Here is a 25,788-nt window from a genome sequence, read left to right on the forward strand (position 1 = left end):
GTGGTAGGCCTCTGTGAAATACTTGACATCCCCGGGGAAAATCTGACGCGCCAAATTAATGATCTGTAATTTATCCCTTGAGTTTTTAAAGAGCACCATATACTTGGCATTAAGGCTTATGGTGCGGGCCGCTTTCCCTTTGTAGAAAACATTCTGTGTGATGAGAAAAACGCTCAGATTCCTGTAGTGAACAAACTCTGTGAAAGCGCGTTCAATTTGCTGGCTGTCAGATGAAGCACTCATCAGGTCATCCAGAACAAGAAAACAGATTTTATTTGGGGGTAACAAGCCATCATCATCAATTTTCTCAGGCATACCTTCTACAAATTTTATCATAGGGTATTTACAGAGCATTTGTTTGTACAAAGGTTGCCAGCAAGAGTAACACCATACGATTTTTTCAGGCATCACAGATAGCACACTGTGTGCATTGTCCAGCATTTTTAAAAGGAAAAACGTTTTTCCGCTATTGCTTGGTCCCGCAAGGATAGCGGAGAAGGGGTGTTGCCATCGAACATCCATTTTAATACCCGTAGGGTATAGTCTTAAAACCCTCAACGATGACGCGCTTATCAAACACCACTCTCTGCGTCTTCCTCAAAAGACGTGTTTCTATCTCCCATCTCCTCTTATTTCTAATGATGCCATTCTGCTCTACCACAATCTCATGTGGTGGGTTCTGGTCCGAAACGTAGGCAAAAACCAGATTTTTCAGACTGTCAAAATTAATGTTTTGACAATTAGAAAAGTTCAGAGTAATTCCCTTGATTTTAATACACGATTTCCCCCCTGACAGCTTGTAGCCGTAAGATTTAGGACCTGTGCTCACAAACTCTGTTATGTACTGGTCTGCCGGTAGTTCGTTTGTCAGCTCCCCTAAAAAGTTTCCAAGGGGTGGGTTGTACTCCCCCTCACGAGACACATAGATCACAGAATCTGTGTCATGGTACAGGCACCGTTCCCCCAGCTTCTCCATGATAGAGTACAAATGCAGGCGTGCATAGGCGGTTGTAAAGCAGGCCAGAAAAACATTTGTGTGAACTGGCAGAACTACAGGTGAAACTCGGAAAATTAGAATATCGTGCAAAAGTCCATTAATTTCAGTAATGCAAATTAAAAAGTGAAACTGATATATGAGACAGACACATTACATGCAAAGCGAGATAAGTCAAGCCTTAATTTGTTATAATTGTGATGATCATGGCGTACAGCTCATGAAAACCCCAAATCCACAGTCTCAGAAAATTAGAATATTACATGGAACCAATAAGTCAAGGATTGAAGAAAAGAACAATATCGGACCTCTGAAAAGTATACAGTATACTGTGCTTGATTGGCCAGCAAACTCGCCTGACCTGACCCCATAGAGAATCTATGGAGCATTGCCAAGAGAAGGATGAGAGACATGAGACCAAACAATGCAGAATTGCTGAAGGCCGCTAATGAAGCATCCTGGTCTTCCACAATACCTCATCAGTGCCACAGGCTGATAGCATCCATGCCACGCCGCATTGAGGCAGTAATTGCTGCAAAAGGGGCCCAAACTAAGTACTGAATACATATGCATGCTTATACTTTTCAGAGGTCCGATATTGTTCTATTCTTCAATCCTTGTCTTATTGGTTCCATGTAATATTCTAATTTTCTGAGATTGTGGATTTGGGGTTTTCATGAGCTGTACGCCATGATCATCACAATTATAACAAATTAAGGCTTGACTTATTTCGCTTTGCATGCAATGCGTCTGTCTCATATATCAGTTTCACCTTTTAATTTGCATTACTGAAATTAATGGACTTTTGCATGATATTCTAATTTTCCGAGTTTCACCTGTATATGTTCTTTTGCATCTTTCCAAGACACACAACATGTATCATCATCAAGGAATTCACACATAGAGACCTCATAGCTATCTGAAAAGAGGTATTGGAAAAACTCATTAGGGCTTTTTACTATGGATGTCCTAGGAAGGTTTGACCTCTGAGCAAATTTCCCCCACAAGGAATTTAAGAAAAGCTTGGCTATCTGGCGTTTAGCAGGATTTGATTCAATCATCTCGGGGCGTAAACACACACCTTCTTTCTTATAATACTCAGCAATGTATTTCTGCCTATCCTCCCTGCTGACATACTCTGCTGGGTAGCCCGAAGCCTCTTGCTTCTGCCTGAGAAATGTTTTGACGTACTCTGAAAAGAGGCTGCCAGAACTCCTTTCAAAATGCCAAACCTCATAGATCTTTGCCACCCTGTAACCTTTAGCCACAGCAACATTCAGTTCTACAGTGCACCATGTACCCACTAAAGCCCTTTCCTCATCATTGTGCCTGCATTGCTCCAGCTGCTGTGAGTCTGCGCAGAGACTGCACAGCGGAAACATGAGCTTCCCATTCACTTTGACAGGGAGGACAGGGAAAAAGAGATGGCGTGGTGGGTATACCTTCACCTTGGCAATTCCAAAATATTCAGAGAGTGGTCTAAAATCGTCATAAATTACTTTAGGGTGTCCTATGGGAAACTGGTGATTTCGCATGATAAAAGGATAGAGAGAGGTAAAATCTGAGTAGTGAATCTGTTCTCCCTCCTTCGCCTCATAATACAGACTCACACAGCCTGTCCTGCCCCCAAACAACGCATCTCTAGGTTCCAGAGGTTCTGGAAATCCCTGCTGCTTCAGAAAATCTGCCACCTTCTGATCCCCCTTGACCATGTCACGCCACTCATGCTCCTATATAAAACGGTCTTCAAACCCCATGCGTTTTAAGACATCTGCTTTCCTCTCACTAGCATTGTAGAGAAAACCATAGGTTTCCGACACATGGGGTGCTGTTTGTGTGCTGAATAACAGGTTACACACCCATGATAAAAGCAGCCATTAAATTCAAAAGCACATTTCTTTCCCCCATTCACAGAATAACCATCTAAATAATATGCCTTAACACCACCCGACGCCTCCTGAAGCTCCTGAGGAATATCAACCTTAAACTCACCCCCTTTCAAAGCGTGTTGAATATGTATGTTTTCCCTGTGGGCTATGTATTCCAACCATTGAATGGACATAGTTGAGAATCTTTTGCACTGATGATGGTAGTTATCTGGGGCCGGTATGGCGATCTCTTCATCTTTCAGATACTTGTAGCGGTACATTCTTAAGCACACACTAGCAAGCGTAGGGTATTGGAAGGGGTCGATACCCACCAGCACCCTGGCATTTTTCCTCCCCATAGGTTTATCAACAACATCCCATGTCATCTCAACCAATTCATGTCTATATTTTGTACAGGCCTGTATCAGGATGTCTACATCTTTCTGACAGTAATAGGCCAATTCCTTCTGCATATCAAATGTTTTTGATTTGTTTTCCTCATACCACTTCATGAATTCTTCCCTATCTGCAGGCTTCATAGCATCCACACCGTAGTCCTGGGGGTCTGGCATATTCCCAACATAACTCTCATTTTCTTTTTTATTAAAGAAATGTGGGAAATAGCCCTTGCAGCCCTGAAAACCCATAGCTTTTGGGAGTTTTGCTAGAGCCATGGGTAGGTGGCATAGGGAATCTATAAATTTTATGTCATTTTTTGTAACTGTTATACACAGCAGTTTCCCCCCCTGTGTGAGCAGCTCTACATCGAGGCCTTCATTGATTAGCTCTCTCAGTATCAAAATGCCATTGTAGCTCCGCGAGTTGTGAGCCAGAAAAGTGCACCCCATAAACTTATTATCTGATGTAAAATGTAATACAAACTCATTCAGACATTTATCTCCCTTAAATTCCCAATAACCCCCTTGGGGCCCCCACTTCTCCCAATCTTTCTGTTTCTCTTGATATGCTTTAACAGGCTCCACAGTCTCCCCTTCAAAGGCCTTGGCATAAATATAGTTTGGGACGTGGATCCCATCCTCCTGCCTGCATTCGCAGTCATAAAACACATATTTTACTGATATCTCGGGGTACTGTAGACGTGGAATGTAACACGCGTGTTCTACCCCAGGGGAAAGGTACTCATAACATACACGGCACTGCTTTCCCCTACAGACACGTTCAGCTTCATGACCCGCCTCGACATAGCGGAAGCACTTTTCACATAGATCATGCGGGATGCATTCTACCTGCCCCATGGAGGCGAGCTTCATATGCTTTCCTAGACACTCATGTGATCTACACTGCATCTTGCATTTGGGGCATCTGATTACACGCCCCACATGTTTTACACAGCCAGCCTCTAAACAGCGGTGGCACCTCATCAAACAGTCGTGTGTGTGTCTGTAGGGCGTGTAGCAGACATAACAAAAATTTCTGGTCCCAAAAAACCCTTTGATGTTCTTAACCCCATAATAATGATCCTTATGAAGTAACAGAAAACAGGTTTTGAGGTACTTCTGTTCAGGAGTTTTTAAAATACTCCATCCAGAAGTTCCCCATTGCACAACAACAATATTGACCTTCATATGTGTCTCTACGGTTTCCACGTCTGCAAAAGACACTTGTTTTTGCTCACTCCACCCAAGATCCTGGTACAACTTTTTTGCTCCCTTTTTTATCTGTGTAGCGGTGGCTCTCAAATTTAGAACAGCCATGAGACTCGCTGCAAAACAGAGGGCTGTGTTAGGCATGGGGACATCTATCAGATGCAGCCTCTTTTTCTGTATAATGCTGCTATAGGGTATTGATTTTATATGCCTGCGACCGGCTCCTCCTGGGGGTGTGATGACAATCACAGCCAGTGTTAATACACCATCAGCTAAAATTTGTGCATAACTTTGAAGCAGGTTAGATATAGCGCTTAGGAATGCCTCAGCGTTCAGATGGCCTGCCTGTCTCCTTGCTGAGTAAAGGGGCTTTGAAATCCCTGGCGCTCGCAATCTGAGCTGTACAAAGTCCCCTGGTTCTATATGATTGTTTATATTATCCAAAACCCTTTGAATAGCAGAATGCATCCCAGATAGCGCATCACAAAAGGAGTGTACTCTGTCCAAATTCACAAACTTGAATTCGTAATACATTTCAGTTCCATTAAAGCGTGCATAGCTCCTATTATAACGCTGTATAAACTGAAGATCCACAGGTGGGGTTTCTTCAGAAATGCCTGCTGTTTCTTCAGAAGAGAACTGTTGGGAACCAGCTGCAGGTCCAACATCGAACGCCAAGCCTCCTCGAGAAGCTCCGCTGTGGGTAGCCCGCTCTTTGGGGATGGCATTCGGGCCAACATCAGAAGCCTCACCTAGAGAGGACCCATTCTGGGTTTCACACTGTTCAGTAAAAGCATTCTGAGGACCGGGGCCACTAGGTGACTCCTTGGATGGTTCAAATTCGTCTGAAGAATCAGAAGCATTCCTATACCCTCCTGGCTGGTGGCTAGATGCGGACCCTCCCTCCACCTGTATGCAGACAGGGTATGGTTGATCTTTTTTATTTCTGTCTACGAAATCACACACAGGGTTTGCACGTGTCTTTAGACATTGTAGCTGTTGTGAAGTATCACTAATCATGGCCATTTCTTTACGTATGATGCGTTTTGCTTGTTCAAGGTGTTGCTCAGCTTCGGCCTTGCGTTCAAAAGCCACAGCCCTAGTCCTTATCAATGTCTCTATGTGTTCTGTAACACGTGCCATGCTGGCCAAGAACTCGTTATCTTGGAAGTTCAACTCTTGGACATCACGGACCCCCGGTTCATGTTCTGAAACAGATAGATCAGAGGGGGGCAGGGGGTCACCATGTATGTCTGGAGTAAATCTCCCACTGCTAGTAGGTATGAACGTGTGTGTGTGTGTGTGTGTGTGTGTATGTGTGTTGTGCCATGGGGGGGGGTAGACTTACCAGGCTTCTGAAAGGGTCTCTAGGTGTCTTGTGGTTTTGCCCGCTCCTAGGGCTTCCGGGTCAGCTGTCGTCGGGTGGTAGAGGGAACATCTTCAGGAATCCACGCAGACAAGGGGGGGGGTCCTCCCCAACATGACACATAGGTGTGTGCATGATGTGTGAGCGTGTTTGTGTCATGCGGTGCAGAAATGTCTTACCCACATGGTACAAACATGTGTGTTACTGAAGTATGTTGCTGTTTGTGTCATGCGGTGTGGAAATGTCTTACCAGGTTCCAGGATAGCCTTTCTGGGTTTTTTGTAGGCTGGCTGCACCTCCACGTTGGAGTCCCTGGACGCCATGTGTCCGGGTTGATGCTGTTCATGGGATACTACATCTGCAGACAAGGGAATCATACAGTTTTATCAATAAAAGCTATACATAAATAAAATAGTTAAAACATTTCATTCTTTCTTTCTCCTATCCTTACTCTTTGCTTTTCTCTTCAATCTGCTTAGACGTGTGGGGGCTGGTTCAGGTTCTTCTGTAGGGGAAAAGGGGGGGGCATGTTAGATAGAATTAGTCTGAGGTTTCCACACGGTGTATACATTTGCAGGGATGCTTTTAAAATAAAAGCTATTTTACCCTCTAGAGCACTCTCAGTCAGATTCCGCAACCCGTCCTGGGTATTTGTCAGGTCCACTGTGAACAACATAGGCAAGTATTAACCATAATTATTAATAATTCTATTTGTATCCCCCCCCGACCTTCCAAAATAAATAAATAATAAAAAATGGCTCAGGGCGGTTTACACAGAGAAATAATACACAATTGTTGAACTTTAGAATGAGATATTACAGAGAGATTTGGGGGGGGGGGGGACCCTGTTCTTACGTATGTTATCATCACTTCTCAGCCCTATGCCATCTACAATAAAGAGAGAGAGAGAGAGAGTTGGTCTTACTCAGAAAACCCTTCAAAACAGTACTCATCTAGAATTTATTTTAAATTTTTAAAATGTAATTTACCAGATACTATGTTTCTAACAGCCTGTGATGTGAGAACCTCATCCTTTGGAATGAGATATGGGTCCGAACCCTTTGAGAGCGAAAAAGTGGCTCTCCCAGGCCGAGGGGCTTGAACAACAGTTTCTGTAGAACATCAAATATAAGTCAGGCATTTGTATATCTTCTTAACATTTTAAAACAATCTTAAAAAGGGGCGGTTGGGGGGTTGGGGAGAGTAGAATATAGCCATACCCATATCTTGAGAGATATCGAGAAGATTGCTCATTTCATCATCCCTTATGCTCATCTTCTTTGGTGGTGTTTTTCTTTCTTTGTTTTTGGTGAGTGCTGTTGAATATATACAAAAATACCCAACCAGGGACATGCTCAGACATATCCTCCCCAAACAGAACCTAAACGGGTACCAAGATGGAATATCGGCATGTTTACTCTCTTGCTGTGGGCTGTATCCGGCAGACCTGTGGAAAACCAGAAGTGGTGGGGATAGGCCCCTTGCTACTTAAAATGGAGGCCGAACTAAGACCCCACATGGACTCTCTTCACCCTAACAGCTTGCTAGATATTGAGAACTATTTCACATCCGTGATGGCTGCAGAATTTGCAGATGGGAAAATCAATAAGGGCAGATTTTTAACTATTTTTCTGTTCGGTGGTTTGCTTACAAAACGTCTTACAAAACGTCTATGTCCTGCGGTGAGCCAGCAAATCATGGACAAGATGGCCCTTTTTATTACAGATTACATTGTGAGGAGTGGCTGGCATGAACACGTGTGCTGGGTGAGTTTATTTAATTTAAACCATTTACAGGATTGTGAGTTGTGCATGCATGACCCTGTTTTATTTATTTGTTGCAGGAGAGCTGTTTTGCAGAGAACAGAAACTGCCCTTGGAATACTAGATTTCTACAGATGTTGAGGCGTACATCAAAAATGCTGTATATAATACTGCCTGTGTAAATATAGGTTTTAAGAATAAAATTTTAAAAACAACAAGGGTCAGGGTTCTCATTAAAAAAAAAAAAAAAGACCTTGTGGGTAAGATTCAAATCATTCCTGACCCTAAAACATGCTCTCCAGATATAAAAATAGGCATTTACTAAGGAAGCATGCAGATTCAAAAACAGGTTGCATGGCTTAGAGAAAAATGAGAGAAAAGGGATAATTGCTAAAGATACAGGCACTTTTAAACCATTCAAGGCCCTAAAAACAGGCTCTCCATATATAAAATAAGCATTTACTAAGGATTCAGGCAGATTCAAAATCAGGCCGCATGGCTTAGAGAAAAAATGAGAGAAAAGGGGGTAAATTACTAAAGTTACATGCACTTTTAAACCAATCCTGGCCCCTAAAACATGCTCTCCATATATAAAATAAGCATTTACTAAGGATTCAGGCAGATTCAAAATCAGGCCGCATGGCTTAGAGAAAAAATGAGAGAAAAAGGGGTAAACTGCTAAAGATTCATGCATTTTAAACCAATCCTGGCCCCTAAAACATGCTCTCCAGATATAAAATAAGAGCATACTAAAATATCAAAAGATTCCAAAGATATCAAACAGATTCAAAACCAGGCCCAGCAGCATATTTTAGAAAAAGCAAGTTATAAAATGGTGGGTAGACATACCTCAGACTTCTTTCTCTGCAGGGTCCTGCTTCTGGGGAGTGCTTCTGGGTGAAAGAGAAAGACTTCCTGCTTCAAACTAGTTTTATCAACGTGAGTTCTATGCCCACATGGTCTTGCAAGACCTTTCTGATTGGATGTCCACCTGCATGCTGATTAGGGGAGTGGTAAAAGATTCATGATGGCTGATGGGATTATCTCCCCACTGCTAAAGGACCCATTGTCTGATGAACGCATCCTCTTGTCGGACCCCAACCTACTACAGAACCCTCAGGGCTGGTGAAGTTCCTTGTAAAATATATCTGTAATAGGGTATCCCCAGCAAAAATAAAGCAGTCATTTGTTTAGAGCCAGGGTCATTTTATTTATTTATGAATTGATACATAATAATATAGTATTTTAAAAGACATACAAAAACAGTCAGTATTCTAGGAAGAATGTATTAACAAAAAACAAAGCAAAAAAACACATACCACTAGAGGGCAGCCGTGTACAACAGTTCCATTAGACTTTTGCGAGGGAATTTATTCAGGTATCTCTGGAACAAGAAACTGTCTGTATCCCCTTTTTTCGAGGACACAGTTCACAAAAGAGAGCATTCTGGAATCCTTCGGTTGTGGGATAGCTTCTAACACAGCCTGCGGGTCATTAGAACCCTTAACCCTGCTGATGAGGTTTAGAGTCTGATTCACGGTATCACTAGATAGCAATAACATTTTCAAGCTGTAAGCAATTATAATAATTATGTGGAGCACTGCTTTCACACACATCCTTGATGACAATATTCTAATAAATCTGGAAACATTTCTATCGGTCCAAGTAACACATTCATGTGAGTCTTGCCCCCCTGCTTGAACCATACACCCGTAGCATGAATCATACATGTAATTCTTCAGGCAGTATTTTAAAATTCCATATACCCCCGCTCTGACAAGGCCTTTCATAGCAGAATGTCTTTTCCTTGCTGGTATGTAATCTGAATCATCCACTTGTAGTCCTAGGAAATTCTGCATAGTAACATGGCTGGGTTGATGCGTTCTCACAGCGGGAGGATTCTGTAGGATGGGGAAGGTATGCTGTTATTACTATTTCTTTCTATCTTTCTTTTAAAAGAGATATTCCCACCCCTAAATTCTCCATACGCACCCTGATATGCATGTTCCCGGGCTCTGTATAGTTCCATATTGCTAGAGGCAGAGTGTCAAGGCCGCGGTCCTCACCCTCCTGGGAAAACATTAAAGAACACAGTTTTTATGTTGCAGCCCTGGGAACTCTCACATACTCCCCAAGTCTGTAACACCAACAGTGTTTATTTACCTGAGCTCCAAAAGATTCTGCCGCTGCATCTTCCAAGATTCCCTGCCAGATTTCATAAAGTTCTTGGTCTTCTTCTTCGGACGCTTAGCTGGTGGGAATTTCTCATCATCAGAACTTGTACTAATATACCGCTTTCTTGGGCTAGGGTTTACAATTGTTTCTTGTACAATATCCTCCAAGGATCTCTCTGGGGAACCCATGATCGCTCAAACCGTGGGTCTGCAAAAAACAAAGTGGCTCAGAGAGAAACGGGGTATTCCTACTGAATCAGAATGGCCAGGCGTGTTCGTAGAGAGCTCACTTGACCCCGATATGGTCAATAAAGTTGCACAAAATGGCCGCCCGACCATTATCACGCCTGCGCACTCGGGCCTTTCCGGAACCTGAAACCTATTCCTATTGGTCCAGGCTGACTAGGCGTGTTCGTAGAGTATTCGTAGGTCTATGGAACTGGAGGGGAATGTGGGCCCATGTTCGTAGAGGGGTCACATGTCCGCCTTCGAACATGTCTGGACATATTCTGGGGTAGGGGTGGTAGGGTGGGGGCCAGATTTCTGGGGTGAGGGCGTTCCCCTACTTCTGGCCCTTCCCGACCACATGGGGTCTCCTCCTCCCCCCGTGACGTCACTGTGACGTCATCCTCCAGCCACGTGCTTTTGTTTGTAAACAAAAGCACATGGTTTTTGACAGCAGGTATGCCCCTATACTACTATCACAACCTGGGCTTTGCACTGCTTGTGGGTTGGCATTTGATCTTCCATACTCTAAGGGCCAAATCAGACATTATGAATGAAAGAATGAATTTATTATTACAGTCAGTTACCAGCAATCAAAAAATAAAATGGAAAATAAAATTAAAGTAAAATAAAATCAAAAACAGGACTGGGCAATAGAGTATCAAAACATATACATAGAGAGGTCTCAATTACAATTAATCAACTGCTCCCATCTCAATTTGCATGCTGCGGCACAGAATCTTGCTTCCCCAGCTGTAATTGCTGTATACTGGTCAGCCAGAAGAAAGGAAGTATAATACTCTTCTGATTGACCTGGCAATTTATTTATAAGTGGTTCAATCTAGGCAATGTGAATGTCCCTATAATATAAACAGTATAAAAGCACATGTGAGATGGACTTGATATTGCCCGAACTGCATAGACAGCTGGTTCCTGAGTGGTATTCTCTTAAATCTGCCATCCAAAATGGCAGAAAATAGGGCATTAAACCGTGCCAGCGAGAACGCTCTCCTCTGGTTTGGAGTGGTAAAATTTGTAAGGTGGCTGATGGTAGTATGAGAAGCCACCTGGAATGCTATTAAGGCACAAGAGAGAACACTCTCCTCTGATTCCTCCAGATTCCACGTGTCCAGAGCCCAAAAAAGTGCAAGGCGTCTCCTCTGATTCCTCCAGATTCCACGTGTCCAGAGCCCAAAAAAGTGCAAGGCGTCCCCAAGGGAGATAAAGCAGCTGGGCATGGCCGTCTTATCTCGGTCAGGAAACAGGGTTCAATCAGGAATGCCTGGGTCTTCAGCAGCCAGCACGAAGCTGGAATTCCATGGAGTCTAAGGCTTGGGCTGAAGCACACTAATTTGAACCAGTAATTAAATGTGTGAGCTTCAACCCTGGGCTTCAACTCTGGTTAAACCCGCCTCTAGGCATAAGATGGCATTTGAAACATATCTAGGCACCTGGAATATGGCACGAAGGAATCTAGACTGAACAACTTCCATGGGTTTGAAGTTGCAAGTGGAACAGATCTGAACCTCATATAGCATTTGTGCCAATGTTTTGGCCTGGTATACCTTGACAGCTGCTGGGATAAAATAGCCCCCTCTAGTATGAAATTTTTTTCATATAGCAGATGCACTCTGTGCACTTGCTGCAGCATGTTCACATTGTGTACCCCATGTACTATTAGCGTGGAAAACTATGCCCAAGTACTTATAGCTCCTAACCTGCTCAACCCTAGTCCCGTTAATCTGCTATTTGTGTTCTTTCGGTCTTTTGGCAAATACCATAACATTAGTTTTTTGGGTATTTATAACTAGGGACTCATCTTCGCAGAACTGTGTACGTCTTTGTAGTGCTCTCCTCATGTCAACCAATGTCCTCGATAGTATAGCCTCATCGTTGGCATAGAGTAGGATACTAGGATTGAGATGGGTCAGCCTGCTACCTTAGGTGGATGACTGTTGGGATTAACAAGAAAGGGAATTTAAAAAATAAATATAGAAATTAAACAGAAAAGGAGCAAGGATACATCCTTGCTTAACCCTCTTCCATGTGGCTACAGGTTTGGACAGATGACCTTTATTATTGCACTTTACTCTCAGCGAGGTGTTTTCATATAGCATACGGATTAGCAGGAGTAATCGTAGGTCTATGGAACTGGAGGGGAATGTGGGCCCATGTTTGCCCCCATCCCTGGTGACCCTGCCAGGCACATGCAATATGTGCATGCCAGCAGGGGCGCACCTAGGCAATTTTGCCACCCTGACCACCCCTGTCATGAGCCCCTCCAGCGCGAGGCCCCCTGAAACCTACTTTTTGGGAGCCTCCTTCCACACCAACCCTCTGTGTGTTGTTTTTTAATTTCAGCCGCCATGTGGCTGAGGGGTGGCTACCATGGGGGTGAACCCAGCCTGGCGGCACCAACCCCCACCTGGTGGCACCAGTGGCCAGAGCAATGCTGGACCTGTCCCTTTGTCCCAGCCTCTCTTTCTAACTGCGAGGTGCGCCTACACAGTTGAGAGAGATCGCTGCAAGCCTGTGACCCTGGGCCAAAAGGACAGATCCAGCGTCACTCCAGATGCTGCCAGGTGGGGGGAGAAGGACTGCTGGCCAGGGTTCACCTCCCGGCAGCCACCCCTTGGCCGTGTGGCAACCGTAATTGGAAAAAAAATACAGAGGTTCAGTGTGGCGTGGTGGGCATGGGGTGACTGCTGGAGGCCCCCCTGCCATTTGGAGCCCCCCGGACCTTGGAAGCCATGGACCGGGGTCCCAAGGTCCAGGGATTAGAGCACCTCTGCGTACCAGTGACACCCCTTGCTTGTGATGTCACGTGCAAGGCAGCATGGCCAGGGAGGAAGAAAGGGAAAATTGAAGGAGAGAGAGAAAAAATGCTTGAAGGAGAGAAAGGAAAATACATGCACCCAGCCAGCAAATGCCAGCTGGGAATGAGCTCTGAAGGGCTTGCACGGGTCTTCCAAAGCTCTGGCCTTGTGCATGATATCATGTGCAAGGGGGCATGGCCAGAGCCCTGGAAGCTCCCTGCGAGCCCTCTGGAGCTAATTTCCCAGCTGTGTTCATTGCTGGGTGTACGTTTTGTTTGTTTTCTCCCGTGCAGGGAGAATAAACAAAACACACATCCAGCAACACACATGGCTGGGAAATTAGTATGGGCTGGAGCTCAGGGGGAGGGCTGTCTTCCCTATTACAGCGCCACCACTGCTTCCTCCCATGGTCCTGACCAGAGTACCCATGGCTGCTATTTGTTAAAAGAAAATTTAAATGCATCAGCACTAATGTCAGGCTGTTCTCACGCGCAACCTAACCCAGGCTAGGGACACTCAGCCCGGGTTAGGCTACTTGTATGAACCACTGGGATCCATGAGGATTCTGGCAGCACCTCAGCAGCAAACCTGCCAAAGAAGCCTGTTGCTTAGCCAAGGTTGCACCCTTAACTCAGGCTAATTGCTCATGTGTCGGCGTGGCTGCTCCCAGCTGGCACTTACATAGGATTGGGCTCCTGGCCATAGCTGGGGGCATCCCCACAATGCACCACACACTTGTGTGGTGCATTGTGGGATCTCTGGGAGCCAGGACAATTTGTCCCGGCCCCTGCACCTCCATGTTCCCTGGGGTAGTGGCAGACCATTTGGGTGTGCAATATGTACACCCAGACAGTCCTCGGCAATCGTCTGTGGGAAAGGTGGGCTTCTGCAGACTTCCCTGTTGCCTGCCCACCTGGTCGTGAGAATAACCTGAGTGTGTAGCTTGACCCACAGTCCAACCACTCTATTTTGGACCATTTGGCATTATCAAGCAAATCAGTAGTGCTACAATGATTCTATGTAATGGGCCTGGGCCACACCCATTACGCAGGCATGGCAGCCTCTAAAATAGCCACTGTGCCTGGTGGAAAGGCCCAAACAGGCTGGAGAATGGCTGAATGGGCCAGTTTTGGACTTAAGGGAGGCCAGTGGGAGGAGCGGGAACCTCCACAAATCCCCCTGCTGCCTTGGAGAACTACCAAGGAGGGGATAAGTTTTTTAAAAAATTAAAATTAAATAAAATGTTCATGACCCCCCCCCCCGATCGTAGCAGTTGAGTTCAAGGGTGTGCTGGACCAAACTGGCCCAGTCTGGTTCAGGTTCAGACTCGAACCAGACCATACCAGCCGGTTCCGTGCACACCCCTAACCACAAACACATCATGCAAAAATGGAAATAAAGGACTCACCATGTTTACATCAAAAGCAGAAGCTAACAACAATAACCACCCACCTACTAAAATTCCATCTTTTCTAATCATAACATACTTGTTGAAGAGAGCTGAGGGAAGTTCACCACAATGTATCTTTGTTTATTTGTCCTGGCTCCCCACTCCTGTCATAAATCTTCTCCCTGGTTGTCTGGCTATGGAGACATATCTGAACTAGAGACACCATCCCAGAATAAAAATTATGCAGTTGAATTGTTAATGATATCTATCAATCGCTTTCTTTTTATGGGCATGACTCATCAGTCTTCTGCTGCCTTCATAAATTATAATATAAACAGTGTTTGTTTATACATTTATTAAACTGGGTTGCAAGTATGAATAGGCATAGATGACAAAATAGAAGGAGTGTATATGCAAGTACACTGTGCCTAGGGTTTGGTATATTTTGTGCAAGCACAGAAAAAGAATAAAATTTGGATGATAAATTTAACATTCTGAAATTTTCAGTTTGAGTTTTTCTTGCTTGCTTGCTTTCCTTTCTTCTTCCTTCCTTCCTTTAAGGCTGGAAAGATTGGGGGGCTATTCACACAAGCATGCAAAACCAAGCTAAGGGAGCCCAGCCCAGTTTTGCATACTCGTGTGAACCCGATCCTGGTGGTTACATGGCGGCGAACCCACCTGTGAAGCCTCCTAGTTAAACGAAGTTAAGAGAGTGAGCGCTCCCTTATAGGGATGTGCACGGAACCGTGGTGGGGTGGTTCAAAGGCAGCAGGGCGGTTTGAAGGCGGCGGGTGTGTGTGTCTCCTTTTAAGAGTGGGGGGAGGGTGCACTTACCGCTCCCTCCGCTTTCCCCCTGCCGGCATCAGTTTTTATAAAAGCCCATTGGGGCGGCAGTGTACCTCTCTGCTACCCCATTGCCCTTGTCTTCCAGATATGACCAGAAGTCGCTGACATGCCTGCATGCGCTGGCATGGGCACGCGTGTGTGCACAACCTGCGCGTGCCCATGCTGGCACGTGCAGGTGCGTTGGCGATTTCCGGCCATATCTGGAAGATGAGGGCAATGGGGTGGCAGAGAAGTATGCTGCCTCCTGGATGGGCTTTTAAAAAAACTGACGCCAGCGGGGGGAAAGCAGCCATAAAGGGCCTCTGAACAGGTTCCATGCACACCCCTACTCCCTAACCCTCAATTTTTAAAAAATTGTGTGTCAGCCACGGCTGCTTGCAGCCACGTTGGGCACACTGGGTGTGTGTGTGTGGATCCCAGTAATGCACTGCACACTCACATTATTGGGGCTCCAGGGGTGTGTGAGCCACTGGCAGTAATAGTTACCAGTGTATTTCTGGGTACAATTCAAGGTGTTGATCATTACCTTTAAAGCCCTAAGTGGCTTAGGATCTAGATACTTGTAGGATCACCTACTTCCACATAAATCCACCCAATTCATAAAATTGTTTAGAGAGGTTCTCTTGCATGTCCTGCTGCATGGCTGGAGGTGACACATGGGTGGGCTTTCTCAGTGGTGGCCCTTGCCACTGGAATTGTTCCCCTCCTTGCCAGCCTTTAAACAGTAATTGAAAATGTTTCTCTTTCAGCAGGTGGTCCCTGACATCTTGCAATAGCTTTAAAGTTTGCTGATATTTTAACTTTTACCTTGTGATAATTTTAATGGTCTTCATGCTGCCTTTTATTGCATCGGTGTTCTGTTTTGGTTTATGATGAATTTGTTGTGGTTTTCTGATTTCTGCTGTGAGGCCACCTCAAATTGTATTAAAGTAGACAGGATAGAAATCCTTAAATCAATACATAAATAAAAATGTGTGGTGTAGGGATTGGATATTTCTGTGGACCCATTCTCAAGCTACATGTGTTTGAGGACCTGTCAGCACAGCAATTACTGTGTGTACATTCCAACACATACAGGCTCTTTATTTTTGCATTAAAAATGTGGGTACAGTTCTCACAATTGGAGCCTACTTGCACTGGAATAAAAACACACACAGGCCTTTGTGTTTTTACCCCAGATGCACAGAGGTTGTGGGTAGTACTCCTACAGGTGCTCACCTATACATGCTCAGCACAGGGCTCTAGTGCAGAACCTAGGGTAAGTCTTTGCAAAAAGGAACAGATTTGATTTTTAATAATAATAATAATAATAATAATAATAATAATAATAATTATTATTATTTGATTTCTATACTGCCCTTCCAAAAATGGCTCATGGCGGTTTACACAGAAAAATAAATAAATAAGATGGATTCCTGTCCCCAAAGGGCTCACGATCTAAAAGAAACGTAAGAGAGATACCAGCAACAGTAACTGGAGGCACTGTGCTGGGGTTGGATAGGACCAGTTACTCTCCCCCTGCTAAATAAAAGAGAATCACCACATTAAAAGGTGCCTCTTTGCCAAGTAAGCAGGAGCCAAATATTGCAGTAATGGCTGCAATAATTAGGATACTGTTGTAATGAGGATGACTCTCCACCCCTGATACTCCACCTGATACTCCACCCCTGTAACAATCCCACAGACATAACCAAATTCCCAGTTACAGAAGCTCTGTGAAGACATTCATTAATGCTGCAATGCACACTTATACACACTTACTGGGGAGTAAGCCCTATTGATCAAAGTGGACTTTACTTCCCAGTAAACATGCATATACTTGCACTACAAGTGTATTAATTCAATAGCATATATATATATATATATATATATATATATATATATATATATATATATATATACACACACACACACACACACACACACACTGGACCCTTTGCAAATGGAATTTTGAATAAACTGGAGGTAAGGCCAGGTAAGGGTGACACCGCCCCACCCGGGCATTTAGTTGGACTCTTAATGTCCATCTAATGAATTTCTGCTTAAATATTTTTGTATTGTTTTACTATTTAATATTTTTGTATTATTTTAATCTGATTGTAAGCCACCTTGTTGTGGTGCCATAGGTCTAAAAGGTGGGGCATAAATGATTAATTAATTAAGATCTGCACAGAGGGCTAGATGCTATGCACACAGCCAAATGGTATCTGAGCTGTCAATTTGGCTGGCTGCTCCAAGGCAGATGGGTGGTGGGTTGAACGTCCATAGGCCCTGAAGTAGTTGTGATGTCCCGAAGCGATGGGAGCTAGAGGCGGAGCCAGGGAAGAAAAGCCGCTCTCTCAGAACAGCCTCTTTTACACTGAAAACAAACAGCAGTAGCAGCAACAGCAGCAGCGGAGCCCTCTTCAGCTCTCTTGCACAGAATCCAGACGCGCATGTCCCCTGGAATGCATCCTCTACGATTTGCAGCTGTGGCTGGCTTCCTGTCGAAATAAATTTATTTACTTTGGCTTTAAAAAACTAACAGAAAGCCACTTAGAAACATTTTTTTCACTACGGAATAAAGCGGTTATTCATTCAACTCGGAAATGCAATGCTCCTACTTTAAAAAGAAAGAAAGAAAAAGTTTAAAATGAGTTGTGAATATTTGGAACGCGGTTTGCTCTGCTGGGGGGAGGCATTGCCTTAGACTGGGACTTGACGGCCACATGACACCCTTTCGCCAGCCCCCTTTTCCTGTTGTGAGATTGGCGCTCTTGTTGGAGCGCAGCCCCTTGTGCTGCTGTTGGCAGGGCGGACGCCCTCGTGCGATCCCCGGTGGACAGGCTCTTGGATTCCCCCTCCCCCACCCCCACCCCCACCCCCACCCGCTGCTGCTGCAGCCGCCGCTCACACAGCCCTTACCCTCCCTCCTGCGTTTTCCCTCCAGTGACATCAGCGAGGAGGTCCGTGGCGGACGTCGAGTGGACGCCGATTCCTTTGTAAGCCTCGCCTCTTGTTCTCCATTCCCGGCTGCTGGGGTGGGAGAGGGAACCGCCACCGCCCCCCACCGACGTCTGGAGGTCGCTCTTTGCGGATGTGGAGGCGGCGATCTGCTTCTCTTTTGCTAGAGCGCTGGATTTTTCTTTTTGCTGGCGCGCATGAAACAAGAGGTGAGCTCTAGTCCGGCTCGAAGGAGAGAGGTAGGATCTCGCTTGATCTCTGTGCTCTTGCTGTGCAGGAGACCTTGCCTTGGTTTCATGGAGAGGGCTGGCTAAACTCCCGTGGAGGCTGAGGAAGTATGTGGTTTGGAGGGTGCTGAGTGAAGGTGGAGCTGTTTTGAACGCACATTCGCTGCGTTCCTTAGGCACTTGGTCTCAGGGTAGCCAACGTGTCTTCAAACCTCTTCGACCACGCTTCAAGAGTGTTTCCTACAGTGTTATGTTACGGTTAGTTTTGATCCACTTACGGAGGAAAGAGTTTTTTTAAGGTGCATTCCCCAATCTTTTCAGAGGTTCACTGGCAGTGTGGATACCCTACGGTGGTGATATCCACTCTGTGTAAATTAATCAGTAGTAGTTACAAGTTGAAGTAAAAACAGGTTGAGTTTGAATGGGGATGAACAGGGCATATATATGGGGAAGGGATCTTTACTTTGGGGGTCAGTGTAATTCGGGAATAATTGGCTGGCAACTGTGACGGTGGAAGAGAAGTCGAAACTGCTGCCACCTCTTTAGAGGCCGGGCTCAAATACCTGTTTGCTGTGGTTTCGCGTTGTACTTTGCCAGGCGAGCTCGTTTTGGCTTTCCCAAAGCTCTGGATTTCCAAGTTGGCCCGAGGTACGGAAATGTTGCTTTTTGTGATGTACAATATAGATACAACGCTTCGTCTCCCAACGAAACCTCTACTTGCTTCCCGGACGGTTTTTCCCAAAGCACTGCCGTGTCCGAAACGCAACTATTGGGTTGGGTGCCTTTTCTGGCTCGCCGTCTCTTTAAATGGGAATTGCTGCTGTATGGAAAACTAGCCTCCTGTTCGCCGAAGAAACCTCCGGCGTGGAAGGCGGGAAGGAAAGGCGTGGAAGGCGGGAGGGAAATTGCCCAGTGGTTTTTTGAGTCAAATCGGGACATGGGAAACAGTTCTAAAATGTGCACCTTTGTATCATTGGATTAAATGTGAACTGTTGATACACCGATAAAAGCAAGTTACTGGAGGCAGTTCTGCTATCAGTCCTTCAAGAGTGAGATTTACTTCCAAGGAAACATGCATAAGATTGGCCTGCATGTCTTTGAATGAAGCCTAAAGCCATAGGCTAACTTGTTTTCTGAACATCTACTTAAAAAAGAGGTTTCTTTAAAACACTTTTTAAAAAATGGGTTTTAAATTAAAATTTTAATCACTGCTTGTTGAGAGGCTCTCCAGAGGGGAGGGGGGAACTGTAAAAATTGGAGGGGAAATGTATTACATTTTAATATTTGAGCCCTGTGCTCCAATTCCTTTGAGGAGTGGTTGCTATCCACATCAAAGTGATAGATTGTAAAAAAACCAAAACTTCAGGATATTTGCAGGACGCCGTATATATTCCTGGCCAAAAGTTGTAATGGCCATTTTCATACTCTTTTTAAAAGTAACCACTACATTAATTTGTCAAAAATGTGTAAAACTTCACATTATTCTTATTTTATTTATTTGAAACAGAATACCATTATTATACAATGGTATAAGAATAGTATTTTGTTTCAAATAAATAAAATAAGAATTCCAGCAAGCATTGCTTGTTCTCCAGTTGCCCAAAATATAACAGGCTGGATGGTGCTGCAAACTTTCAGTGTACAACAAAGATACACTTTTTATATATTCAATTAGACACTAATATAAAAGACCAAGAATTTATAATGTGTTGTAAAGCTAGGAACCAAGTTCAGGTTAGCAAAATAAGTGTTCTGTAGGCTACTAGAACTTGCATAGGGGTAACATAAACATTTTTAGTGAGAGCTTGTAATTCTTCTTATAGACAGGTTGTCCACTCAAGACATTTCATAAAACCAAAGACAGTGTGTGAGTAGCTGAATAGAGCACCTGGTGAGGAGTTGGAAGGTAGATGTAATGTCTGTCTTGTACTGGGCAAATCAGTTCTTCATGTCCCAGTTTCTTCTCCCACATCCCTTGTTTGTTCCCTCAGACAGTGGTTAACAAAGCATTCTCTTGGCATAATTTCAGAAGGCCGATAGCCTGATTACAGTAGCTTCTAAAGTATCTAATTCTAGACAGGATCAGCTCAAGAATTTTGTCTTTTCAAGAGGTTGCAGTGCATAAGCCCAAGTGGTGGACTCTTTGGAACATCAGAAAAGATTCTGGGTTGTCACTCCCAGATAAAGTGATATGCCCACCACTATAGATCCTGTGTTCCTAGTCCCCCCTGCTTCTAAAGTGAGTTTCACAGCATGTTTTCATTTGATCTTGTTACAAATTAACCAGGCACAAATGGTTGTATTCATGCCTGAATTTACACAAACTATTCTGTGTGCTTTATTTACATCAATGTCTTTCCTGCTATGCTGCCTGATAGAGCTAGTGAGATCTCAGACTTTGAAGTGGGCAAAGCAATAGGAGAGAGCGGCTTTAACTACATAAGCTACATAACATTTGACACAAGCCAGTTTGGTTCACTTCATACTTAACATCCAGGATGAGACTCATGAAGCTATGTAGTTGATCATGTTTTATTTCCTAATAAAAATCTGTGAATTAGCTTCTCTCCATTCTTGACAATTTGAACTGTTATCGGGGTGTATGTGTGTGTAAAATTGCACTTTCTGATTCTTCTTTGAGAAAAGCATTGAACCAGAAGTAGGGACCTCAAGCAGAACTTGAGTTTTGTCAAACTATTCCCTCATCCCATGTTTCCATGTTAACTGCCTCTTCTCCTAGCCAGCCACATTCAAATTACAGAATTGCAAAGGTGAAATTTGATGAATACCACAATATGTTGCTCTTACAACATACAAATACAAGCACACAAAGTACAGGAAAGACTTGCATCATGTAATCTCCATCTTTTGTATTTGTATAGTGTTTGAAAGAGATCTGCAGTAACAAGTTGTCACGAACTGTCATGAAGCTGACAGTTCTCACTTGGGTCATGTATATTATGCTGCAAAGCACCTTGGAATATACTTCAGTGTAGCACTTGGATTTTTAAAATCGTTTTCTGAGGTCCAAACTAGATTAGGGATGTGCACAGAACTGGGTGGGGGAAGTTTGAAGAATAACTTCAAAGAAGAACTGGGTGGGAGAGGGAAGAATAACTTTAAGAGTGCACTGACCCTTCCCTCCGCTTTCGCCCCATTAGCACTCCATTAGTAAAGGCTCCGTCAGGACAGCAACATACCTCCCTACCACCCGTTCCCTCTTTGGCCGGAGGTGTTGGGTGCATGCCGCACTTGCCTGGCATGCACATGCACACCCGACACTTCCAGTCAAAGAGGGAACGGGGTGGCAGGGAGGTATGTTGCCGCCCTGACGGAGCCCTTACTAATGGAGCATTGGCAGGGGGAAAGCAGAGGGAGGGGTAAGTGTACCCTCCCTGCCCTTAAAGTTACCCCCCGTGCCTTTGAGCTTCCAAACCGCCCGGTGTTTGAACCTGTTAAGAGGCCTGTAAAAGGGCCTCCGAACAGGTTTGCACACATCCCTAAACTAGATGTGTTGTGCAAGTGCATTCTTTGTTGTGTTTTTGTGTCACTAGGAGGTGTCAACTGTTTCCTTCCTACACTATAGTAATGCAACTTGCTCCCTGCCTCTCCCACCCCAGAGTCACTTTGAGGTGCAGAGGAACACCTCAGGGAGACTATATGTTTTGCCCTCTATTGACTAATAGCAAGTTTCAGGGAGAGGGTAGCAATTTGCATTGGGGAATCAGCATTGTGGTGGGGCAGAGTTAAACCTCACCTCCCACACCCAGCTGCTTTTAACAGCAAAACTAGTAATCCATGGGGAAGGCTAGTAGGGAGCCAAGCTGGAATTGGAAGGGACAGGACTGAGCACTGGAGAGAGAGAGAGAGAGAGAGATAAGGGTTATTTTACTTGGTGGGTTAAAAGTTCCTTTTTGTCTTTCCATACCCTTTGGCAAGCTCCTACAAGATGTAGGGCACCTGCTTTGCATGCAGAAAATTCTACATTCGGTCCCTGGCATACCCAGGTAGAGCTGGGAATGTTGCTACTTATCCAGGTTCATCCTTGGTGTGGTTTTTGCCCCACCCCACTTTGAATAAAGCAAGCAGCTGGGGGAAGTATCCTTATGGGCTGAGAACAAGCCGTTGGCACTCTTGCATACCCAGAACCTCACTCAGCATCTGATTGTCATCCCTTCTTTCCACCCTGTGGGAGTGGGTTTGGCTGGTTGTCTTTTGGTGTGCTGCTGGGTAGGAATTTTTGGCTTGTGACGGGGAATCTTTTGCCTACCTCACACTTTTCTCCATAGTTAGGTTCCCTCTGGTTGGAACCACTAAGTACAGCGTTGGTACTTAGTAAAAATAAAGTTGTGCCATTGAGTCAGTGTCAACTCCTGGTGACCACAGAGCCATGTGGTTTTCTTTGGTAGAATACAGGAGGCGTTTACCATTGTTGCCTCCTGCGCAGTATGAGATGATGCCTTTCAGCACTTTCCTATATTGCTGCTGCCCGATATAGGTGTTTCCCATAGTCATACCAGTGGGGATTCAAACCAGCAACCTCTTGCTCACTAGGCAAGTCATTTTTCCGCTGTACCATTAGGTGGCTTGAGGAATCTTAGGACAGTTTAATGATTCACATGTTTAGCATGAAGAGCAATTGTAGTCATTAGCTAGAGGCTTTTCAGTTCAGGGAAATTTTGACTGAGGCTTCTCTATGCCTTTCTGAATGGTTTGTGGGGAGTAATGCTCTTGGAGATATGTTGGCCTCATAAGGGTTAGCCTGGAAATCAATCTTAGGCTTGTGATACACCCTGACTCAGAGAAGTAATTGTCTGACAGGATTTAGAGAAGGGAATTGCACCTTGGGCTCAGGGTCATTGTTAGTTCCCATGCTGTAAAGGGGGTGGAGTGTCCAATCCCATTGCTGTCTCATTTGATTTGATTGTTTGAATTAATTCATTTTCCAAATCCAGTGCCTCATGTCTTTATTGATGTGGAAGGAATGGTCTTTGTATGAAACCCTGGGGAGCCACTGCCAGATAATGCTGAGTTGGTCCGATGGTCTGTCTTGGAATATGGCATACTTACAGCCTCAGCAGCAAACAGAATTAAATCCTGGCAGTGGAAGAAAATAGGAAGGAAAAAATAGTTTCCCATCCTGCTGATAGATTTGGGGGAAGTCAAGCTAGCATGGATGGGACTGAAGTCCCAACCCTCAAATAGCCCTCAAATATAATTATGCTATGCTCTCTCTCAAGCAGTAGGCACTGGAGCCTCTTTCTGGATGATGTTCTATAGATGGATTTCATCAGTAGCAGTATCTAGTGTTGAGTGTCTCATTGGAAGCTCTTTCCCTCCTCTGTCTTAATATTTGGGGTGACTAAACTTCATGAAGATCTAAAAAGCCATGGAAGTAGAGTCAGAGCTTGCCTATTTATGAGAGGAGCCCAACAGTAATAATATAACTGAAACCTTGAAAGTGCTAATTTAAGCATAGAAGTAACTTTACCTTTATGAATCAAACCTGCACAGTGGAAACTATTTCAGCCTATGCTCAGGTTGAGATCAGTCAACCACTTTTAAGAGGTCACCAACAATTTGTGGACAGTAAAGCGCAAAAAAAAAAAAAAAAGGGAATTATGATACCTGTACTTCAGATCTCTCCCTCATTGTCAAATAAAATGAGGCAGGATGTGCTGGAAACTTAGCTTATAGGACTGCAGCAGTTATGGAAAAATGCCACACTTACAGGTTTCTTTAGTCAATGCAACAGAGCTGTAGTGAAACACAATATGCTGACTACTGAGTTGATGGAAGAATTGATTTTATTCCAGTGGAGCTAATGATATCGTATGCTAACCGATGTGCTGAAGTAATTTGATGAAGTAACATCACCTCTATAGAAGTGTGTGCTAGGCACAGGTGAAATCCTCATGGATAGGGTTATGCTTAGGATTTGTGACTTAATCCTGAGTAATCCAGTTAATAAAGCTTCTTTCTACTGCAATGCTATCTCTGCCCTTAGAAGGGTAAAACATTCCCATGTAGAAGCTTTTGCCAGTACTTCAAATTTGATTGGACAGAAATTTGTTTGGATATAGTTCCAACTATATTTTAAATATTTTTTTGAAAGAGTTCAAGGCCAGTTATTCTTTTCTTTCTTTCTTGAGACCAAGTGTCCATAAACTTGGACACTTGGAGAGCCAGCGTGGTGTAGTGGTTAGAGTGCTGGACTAGGACCGGGGAGACCCGAGTTCAAATCCCCATTCAGCCATGATCCTAGCTGGGTGACTCTGGGCCAGTCATGTCTCTCTCAGCCTAACCTACTTTACAGGGTTGTTGTGAGGAGCAAATGCAAGTATGTAGTACACTGCTCTGAGCTCCTTGGAGGAAAAGCGGGATATAAATGTAGTAGTAGTAGTAATAATAATAATAATAATACAGAGCACGCCAAATATAGTATTGCCTATTGAGTAAAACATCTGGAGATGCATTGTTGATTGTTGCCATGTTAGTAGCTGTGTAGACGTAGAAATAGTGTTGAGAGACCAGGGAGAGTGGGTAGTCTGTACTCATCAGCCAATGTGTGTGGTGGTGGACTAGAGTAATCAGAATGGGAAGGATACAGTGGTGACTTGAAGTTGATAAATGTTAGCCCAGAGGTGTCTCAGTAGGGGAGAATTGTAACAAGATTCCAGGAAGCAAATGCCATTCTGCTCCATGCTTGTGGCTTGTTCTTGATGGCCACTGAGCAAGCAATTTTTTTTTTATTTTTAAAAGTGCCTTTTTCACAGCAGTATAGGGGAAAGCTGGCTTGGCAAAGGACCAGCTCATTCTTTTCATGTTTTGTCACTAGGCTCTTGGGAACTATTCTTAGTTTTCTGTTATACAACACTGTTCCCCATGCCATTCTTTAGTGATGTCAAGGGAAAAGAATGCATACACAGTGGTATCCTGTGGAATTAAAGATCTCTGCAGGATATTGCATGCCAAACAACCTATTTTTGGTAAGCTTATTGGTTTTAAGGCCACATTGTCAAGCTTCTGGGTGGGGAATGAAAGCCTATGGAGTAAATATATATGGTGAAGACCTTTCACTCAAGAACTTCAAAGAATACGCAGGATGGGATTTAGATGGATACAAATCATACTTCTGATCCTACAAAACAAGCTGAGATGAAAGAGGATCAAAGGGGAATTTGCACTGTTTTGATCTAGAATTGCCTGCTTCAGTCATCAACTGTGGGTTGGAGGAGAGGAGTTTGCCTTACTGGGAGCTTTTCTTCATTGTGCCATCACTTGATTCTTCTCCTAAAATCTCCTTTAAGATTTGGCATGTGCTGTCTGTCTGAATGGCACAACTGGGAACTGATGCAGCTCTCTGAGATCATCCTTACAATTCCATTGGTTGGAATGGAGGCCAGTTGATACTGCTTCATTTCATGACTGAATAAAACTTGTGCAAGTTGATATCTTAATACCAGGGTATGGCCTTCACATTTTGCATGCTTGGGCCTACTTCATGTATGGTTCATGGCTCCCTCCTCCCACTGTTCCCTCTAGGGCATGCAAACGCTCACATGTTTT

At 44.2% G+C, this 25,788-nt stretch overlaps 3 protein-coding genes across 9 annotated transcripts in view; 1 reads left to right on the forward strand and 2 right to left on the reverse strand.

The window, feature by feature from the left end:
* LOC128333057 (uncharacterized) overlaps positions 1-21,464 on the reverse strand; it is a 108,790-nt gene extending 87,326 nt beyond the window's left edge. Inside the window, exons 1-2 of the mRNA XM_053268126.1 lie at positions 21,428-21,464; positions 17,954-18,362 (exon numbers count right to left, since the gene is read on the reverse strand). Coding sequence (XP_053124101.1) covers positions 17,954-18,362; positions 21,428-21,464 — 446 coding nt within the window. The remainder of the gene's footprint in view (positions 1-17,953; positions 18,363-21,427) is intronic.
* LOC128339385 (uncharacterized) lies at positions 1,826-8,494 on the reverse strand. Of its 2 annotated transcripts, XM_053283193.1 has the most exons (8): positions 8,448-8,494; positions 7,056-7,151; positions 6,825-6,947; positions 6,691-6,723; positions 6,442-6,498; positions 6,287-6,340; positions 6,086-6,193; positions 1,826-5,677 (listed from the first exon to the last, which is right to left on the reverse strand). In XM_053283193.1, exons 2-8 carry the CDS (start codon positions 7,108-7,110, stop codon positions 2,757-2,759), a joined length of 3,351 nt encoding a protein of 1,116 aa, XP_053139168.1. In that variant the 5' UTR covers positions 7,111-7,151; positions 8,448-8,494; the 3' UTR covers positions 1,826-2,756. The 2 variants fall into 2 exon arrangements, with proteins under 2 accessions (XP_053139168.1, XP_053139167.1); XM_053283192.1 differs by having other exon boundaries at positions 7,056-8,488.
* The window catches only part of SH3BP4 (SH3 domain binding protein 4), an 81,867-nt gene continuing 74,132 nt past the window's right edge, over positions 18,054-25,788 (forward strand). For 2 of the 6 annotated variants that reach the window (XM_053283194.1, XM_053283198.1), the window contains exon 1: positions 18,093-18,231. The gene's annotated coding sequence lies outside the window, so the exon portion shown is untranslated. Of the gene's footprint in view, positions 18,232-18,408; positions 18,478-18,848; positions 18,868-25,788 lie in introns of those variants that run through there. The other 4 variants (XM_053283195.1, XM_053283199.1, XM_053283196.1 and 1 more) reach the window with 4 other exon arrangements.

This window comes from Hemicordylus capensis, chromosome 1 (assembly GCF_027244095.1).
Source record: "Hemicordylus capensis ecotype Gifberg chromosome 1, rHemCap1.1.pri, whole genome shotgun sequence".
Taxonomy (NCBI): Eukaryota; Metazoa; Chordata; class Lepidosauria; order Squamata; family Cordylidae; genus Hemicordylus; species Hemicordylus capensis.

What these genes read in the sequence shown, in the direction of transcription:
- LOC128339385 (XM_053283192.1), bottom strand. Translation starts at nt 7,188, where the DNA reads ATGTCCCTGGTTGGGTATTTTTGTATATATTCAACAGCACTCACCAAA. An exon ending in ATTGAAGAGAAAAGCAAAGA is followed by an intron (nt 6,194 to 6,286) that starts GTAAGGATAGGA and finishes CCTTGTCTGCAG; the next exon opens with ATGTAGTATCCCATGAACAG. An exon ending in AAAGGCTATCCTGGAACCTG is followed by an intron (nt 5,678 to 6,085) that starts GTAAGACATTTC and finishes TATCTGTTTCAG; the next exon opens with AACATGAACCGGGGGTCCGT.